General features: G+C 29.8%; 1 protein-coding gene across 1 annotated transcript; it reads left to right on the top strand.

Moving 5' to 3' along the window:
- Nucleotides 1-1,604: 1,604 nt before the first annotated feature.
- On the top strand, nt 1,605-5,278 carry LOC141724505 (glutamine synthetase cytosolic isozyme 2-like). The gene is made up of 12 exons (XM_074526676.1): nt 1,605-1,824; nt 1,937-1,976; nt 2,081-2,184; nt 2,693-2,741; nt 3,116-3,310; nt 3,699-3,827; nt 4,048-4,122; nt 4,223-4,276; nt 4,382-4,419; nt 4,543-4,702; nt 4,811-4,871; nt 5,024-5,278. Exons 1-12 carry the CDS (start codon nt 1,751-1,753, stop codon nt 5,113-5,115), a joined length of 1,071 nt encoding a protein of 356 aa, XP_074382777.1. The 5' UTR covers nt 1,605-1,750; the 3' UTR covers nt 5,116-5,278.
- The last annotated feature ends 1,352 nt before the right edge of the window (nt 5,279-6,630 follow it).

Here is a 6,630-nt window from a genome sequence, read left to right as displayed (position 1 = left end):
GTTAAAACTGTTTTATTACATTCTCATTTGTCAAATGTCTTATTCATGTCCTTCAAATATAATCTTTGAGTTTGCGTTATCGAATTTTTTACAAATTATGCATATTAATTTAAATATCAAAATAATACATAATATATTAAAAAAATTATAAGAAAAATCACCCCATCTATCAAATTGGTACCGCCTGTACTATGCATTTTAGCTTGATTCTTTGCACAATGTCATTTCTTTAGCGATCTTTTCAGTGGTGTCCAATGTGAGTCGAGAGCAGATTTGGAACGAGGTTCGTCATGAGAATTTTCGGGAGTGCCACACCAATTTTGGGCATAATCTTCATGAATTCGCCCCACACATTATTTTTGTTTGAGTATCGATCCATAATTGAATCAATAGATTGTCGAGTCCAAGAAACATATAGTTGTAGCTCTTTATATGAAAGCCAATTAGTACCAATTTCTTGAAATATATATAATCACAAAAAATACGAAAAATATGAAAGCAAATATGAGTACAAAAAAATTGTGTTACAAATAAAAATTGATGGCTGCTATTTATAAGCCAAAAAATATGACTGTTATTACCTAAAATTATAGTTGTCGGAGAAAAAATATAGCTTAATAATAAGTAAAGAAAAAAAGTAAAGAAAAGTGTTTGCTTTTTATGGGGTCCATTAATTGATGAACATGGGTAAGTCCATTGAAAATCCATGGACTAATTGATAAATTAAGGGAGGAGGATAATTGATGAATTAAGAGAGGAGGAGGAATTGATGGAGTTTAGGGCAGTAATTCGGGCCGAGCGAGCCGAGTTTCGAGTCGGGCGTAATTCGAGCCGAGATTAATCGAGTCGAGTCAAGCCGACTCGTTTAGTTAAACGAGTCTAAACCTATGCCCGAATTCGACTCGTTTAATTTTACGAGCCGGCTTTAACGAGTTGGGCGAGCCGGGAAAATACATTTCACTATTTTCCTATTATGAAAAATTTGAAAACAGAGAAAATTTTCATTTAGAAAAAATCAACTCTAAAAAGATAAAATCATTCCAACAAAAATTATCACTTTAAAAATTCTTTCATTTTTACATGAAACAAACGGAGTCTTCGTCTTGCTAAAATTTTAGGGAATTATTATTTTCAGAATAATTTTTTTACAGAGCAAAAAATAGTAAAAATATCAAATTACATTAATTTTTTCAGAAGTTATTTATGTAAATTTGGGGGGCAGTTATGTCATTTCACCCGTCCGTCACTTGCTCGGTAAATAAAAAATGATGAACATTTTTAAAGTTGTTTCATCACGGGCTAAAAGATCTGGTGGTTGTATTATCAGAGAGCGCCATTTTTCTCTTTATCCTCATCTCAAAGAGATGATTTACCTTTTCGCGAAGATCCCCTGATAACAATAAAATTAATTATTCCACGTCACAGATTCAAGAATCTTCATCAATAATATCAATTAATATCCCCTGACATATATTGGTGTACATATTTTCCAATGGCAACACTTGGTTTTGGCCAAGAATCTACTGAACTCTTTGATTTTTAAATTTCAAAAAAATAATCTATGTTTTATTTCAGATTAAATAAAATATTGTAAGAAACTTAAATTTCTTCGTCTATGCTCTTGTTTCCTTCTATATAATCACGCTAATTTTACTATATAAGTTGTCAACTTCACCTAGTTGTACAATTACAAGCATTCATCATTTTTCTCTCTTAAAATATTTCTCGCCTTCAGAATCTCTCATCTGCCATGGCTCTCCTCAATGATATTCTTAACCTTGATCTTACAGGAATCACTGACAAGATCACTGCAGAATATATCTGGTACGTAAATATATTTAAGACCCTGTTTCTTGTAGTGACATCAGTCTTCGAGTTTTTTATTCGATCACAATAATTTTTAGCGAGCGGTATAAAATTTTGTTTTGAATGATAGGATTGGTGGATCTGGCATGGACTTGAGAAGCAAAGCTAGGGTATGATACTATATATATTTTTTCAACTTTTGTATCTGATCAGGCTCCAGGATCATTAAGAAACATGCATAAATTGATAAAATGATTGATTTTATTTTGTTCAGACGCTGAATGGACCAGTGACTTCTCCAGAAGAACTACCAAAATGGAATTATGATGGATCCAGCACTGACCAGGCTCCAGGAACAGATAGTGAAGTTATTCTCTAGTATGTTCTCTCTGTAATTAAACACTCTTATTTAATTATTTATGAGTTGGTTTTTCCTTTAAACATGCAAATATTTACATACTAAACACTGAATAGTTCTTGCTGATTCTTATTCATTTCGATTCGAGACCCTTTCCTCTGTTTCTATAAGTTCCACATTTACTAATTAAGATTCTTTTTTGATTATTCTCAGAATCTTTTTAAAAAGAATATGTAAATTACTACTACTACACTATTATGGCAAGATATAGTATTATCGCAAGATATTTTAACATATATTTCCGAATTTGTAACACATGCATAATTATGCGCATAAGAAATTCATATAAGTTCTTACAATTGATTTAAAAAAAATTGAATTGAAATCTTCGAGGAATATATATGCTTATAATTAATTTCCAAATTATCTTTATGGTCTTTTGTGTGTAGAATCTTTTTTGAAAATAATATGTGTGGAATTTTGTATATTTAATTTAGTTTCTTTTTAATTATTGTTCTTTATGATCAGTCCTCAGGCAATATTTAAGGATCCATTCAGGAGGGGAAACAATATCCTGGTAATTGTTTAATTTTGCAGCTGTCAAATTAAAATTGAGAAAGAATATTTTATTTAGCATAATGAGGCAGTCATTTAATCCAAAAGATTCTATTAATATATTTAAGGAGATTCATGTTATCTGAAATAAGGACAGGTTTAATAGCTGTTGACAGCTAGATTAATGATGCTGATTGCCTAATGATTTATATACTACAGGATTATTTTGTTTTGTATATTCTGTTAGTTTTAAAAAAATAGTGATATTATTAGTATTGATCAGGTCAATATTGGCTAAAAACTGTTAATTTCTTGCCTAATTAACTTATAGCTAGACAATTTAAATACCTTATTTGTTTATGATGAAATGTAACAAAATCAATGTACATGTAACAGGTGATGTGTGATGCCTACACACCTGCTGGAGAGCCAATACCAACTAACCATCGTTTCAAAGCTGCTGAAATCTTCAGTCATCCTGCAGTTGTGGCTGAGGTCCCCTGGTATGGCATTGAGCAGGAGTACACACTTCTTCAGAAGTCTGTGAAATGGCCTTATGGCTGGCCTGTTGGCGGTTTCCCAGGACCACAGGTATTTTCTTTTGTACATTTTTGTGATACTGTTAAAAACAATGTCTTACTCGAAAGTAGGGTATAACGGGAGGCTGGAATTCTTGCGGACACATTAATACCCTTAGGCCTTAAGTTAGCAGAAAGTAGAGATGATTCAGTGAAGATTCCGGCTTAAAGAAAAATCTTACCCTACTACCATCTTTTATGTATTCTCGAATTTTCATACAGTTGTTCTGTGAATTGCAAGTTAAAGATGTCATATTGCTTATTTCATCTGTTGGAAACGCTGTTACATTGCCAATGCATCTAATCAATAAGCTTAAAATCTGTTTTAAAGAGAAATGTTAATCTCTGTGTAGGACTTTTCAGCAAATTAGTTTGCATTGACGTGCTTTTCATTTCTGCAGGGGCCATACTATTGTGGAATTGGAGCTGACAAGGCTTATGGTCGCAACATCGTTGATGCACATTACAAAGCATGCTTATATTCTGGAATTAATATAAGTGGTATCAACGGTGAAGTGATGCCTGCTCAGGTATAGTATCTTTGATAAGACCCCTAATAACAAACATTGTTAGGAAATGAGCATTCATCATATATGCAACATTGCAACCTGAGACAAGTATACAATTTCATACATTTGGCACAATCTTGTTACCAGTTTCATGTGCATATTGTACTTGTTATGATTAATTGGCTTTCTGCATAGAGTATTTTCCAGTTCTCTTGCTCACAAAATTTATACACAAAACCAGTGGGAATTTCAAGTTGGACCAGCTGTTGGCATTTCTGCTGCTGACCAAGTGTGGGTTGCCCGCTACATTCTTGAGGTATTTTTCATTTAATTTTCAACTTTCTTGCATACTAGTCCTTAAAAACTGTCGCTGTTGTTGAGAACTTTAGCTAAACCTGATATGATTGATGTAACAGAGGATTACTGAGATTGAGGGCGTAGTAGTTTCTTTTGACCCCAAGCCAATTGCGGTAATTTATCTTTTTAGCATACATTTCTCTAAGTCCTCCTTTTAAATACTTCAGTGTTATATACATACTAAATGGAAATTACAAAGTATCACTTGTCTCTGTCAGGGCGACTGGAATGGAGCCGGTGCTCATACTAATTACAGGTGATCCATAATTTTCAAGTTCATATGTAATAAGCTCCAAGAAACTACGTAAATCTGAGATTAGTTTCTTGTCACAATCTGATCAGATACTTTACTTGACATGAATTGCAATGTATATTTTAGCACCCAATCCATGAGGGAAGATGGGGGATTTGAGGTGATAAAGAAGGCGATTGAGAAATTAGGTCTGCGCCACAAGGAGCACATTTCTGCCTATGGGCAGGGAAATGAGAGAAGATTGACTGGTCGCCATGAAACTGCAGACATTCATACATTTTCTTGGGTAAGTGTGTTCCTAGAGATATTAATACTCAACTGCTTGAATGTATGTCTGTGCACCTTGCTGATCTTAATTTGTTTTAACATTAATGTTTCTATCTCACATATACAGGGTGTTGCAAACAGAGGAGCTTCTGTTCGAGTCGGTCGTGATACTCAGAAAGATGGCAAAGGTGATTAGATCTTCATCAGATATTTGACAGTTAACTTGTTCAGTCTAGCTTTTTAAATCTCAATCGATCGATCTATGTCACAAATGTTAATGTTGTTTCTGAAAATTGGTGCACTTAAAATTATATGGTTTTTATACATTTCATTGTTGCAGGCTATTTTGAGGACAGGAGACCAGCATCTAACATGGATCCTTACATTGTCACTTCAATGATTGCTGAGACAACCATTCTTTGGAAGCCTTGAAGAAGGAATAAAATTTAATTACTAATGCCTCCCAGTGTTTTGGCATAAAGAGTCAAAACATTCTTTAGTTTGAATGTTTTCAATGTCATTTGCTAGTCAGTTGATTGAAATTGAAGGTTTTGGATTAATTATTTACTTTGGGTTTGAACTAAAGAATGCATAATGGTGGTGTTCAAATTACCTTTTTTCAACTTCTTAGCTTTTACTAGTTTTGTACGAGATGATTATAGTTTTTTTTGTATATATTTTTTTTGAATATCTATTATTTATTTAACTATTTTTTAATAAAATAATTTTATTTCCTAGATAAATTTTATGTTCTTCATTAATAATATATTTTTCTAAAAAATTGTATTTTTTGTACTTATATATTTAATTATCATTGTAGCCTTATATGTGACATTGATAACCTAACTATAACATACATGTTATAATTTATTTTATTTATTTTACTATTTGAATTTTTTCATATTATAAATTTGTAAATATAATATTTTAATCATATCATATAATATGTTTACGTAATTATTATTTTATTTATATATATATTTTTCTTAATCTTGTGGAGTTTGACCAAAAATTAGAAAGTTGTTTGGATTTGCCTCTTGCGATGTTTATAATAATATTTATAATTTTTTGGGTATAATAATGATTTTTTAAAAAAAAATACTTTACAACTAATTGTTACAGTACTTTTAAATATATTTTATTAGATTCGTATTTCAATTTTGAATTTTAATAAAAAAATTATTATTATTATATTTCTTCCTAATTTTTATGTTTTATATGATTCATGTGTTCTAAATTTTTTAAAAGACATATCATAATTTCCCTTGAATTTTGTAAGATACATCTGCTCTAAATGTTTTAAAAGACAAACTGTATTTTTCCTTGTTACACAACAAAACAAATCACATGTAATGGTTATACCCAAATATAATTTAAATTTGTTTCTTATTTTATAAAATAAAATAAAAATTATATGTTCATAAATATTTTAAATCAAATTATTTTCTGTATTATATATATAATATAATATTTTTAATATTATTTTATATCACTTAAGAAAATATAATTGTAGATCACATAATATGTTTATGTAGTTATTTTTATTTTATTTATATATTTTCTTTTCTTAATATTGTGGAGTTTGTTCAAAAATTTTGTATCTTACCAATATTTCATCATTTTTCGGTTCTAGTACTCATTTTGAAAAAAAAACTTTACCTTTTTTTGTGATAGTACTTTTGAATTTATTTTATTAGTGTGGTTTTCAATTTTAAATTATAATAATGTTTTATGATTATTATTATTATATTTCTTCCTGGTTCTTATGTGTTATAAATGTGTAATTATAGTTTAATTTCTTAATTAATTATCTATTTATAAAGATTATTAAATATTTTAATGGAATATTACAATAGTTGAAATACATATAGTAATAATATATTTTATTGGATTATTATTATTATTATCATTATCATTATTATTAATATTATTATTATTATTATTATT

Source organism: Apium graveolens, chromosome 1, assembly GCF_009905375.1.
Source record: "Apium graveolens cultivar Ventura chromosome 1, ASM990537v1, whole genome shotgun sequence".
NCBI lineage: Eukaryota > Viridiplantae > Streptophyta > Magnoliopsida > Apiales > Apiaceae > Apium > Apium graveolens.
Note: the sequence above shows the minus strand (reverse complement) of the source record. Positions and strands in the feature narration are given on the sequence as shown.

What these genes read in the sequence shown, in the direction of transcription:
- LOC141724505 (XM_074526676.1), top strand. Translation starts at nt 1,751, where the DNA reads ATGGCTCTCCTCAATGATATTCTTAACCTTGATCTTACAGGAATCACT. An exon ending in GCGGTTTCCCAGGACCACAG is followed by an intron (nt 3,311 to 3,698) that starts GTATTTTCTTTT and finishes TCATTTCTGCAG; the next exon opens with GGGCCATACTATTGTGGAAT. An exon ending in TTGCCCGCTACATTCTTGAG is followed by an intron (nt 4,123 to 4,222) that starts GTATTTTTCATT and finishes TTGATGTAACAG; the next exon opens with AGGATTACTGAGATTGAGGG.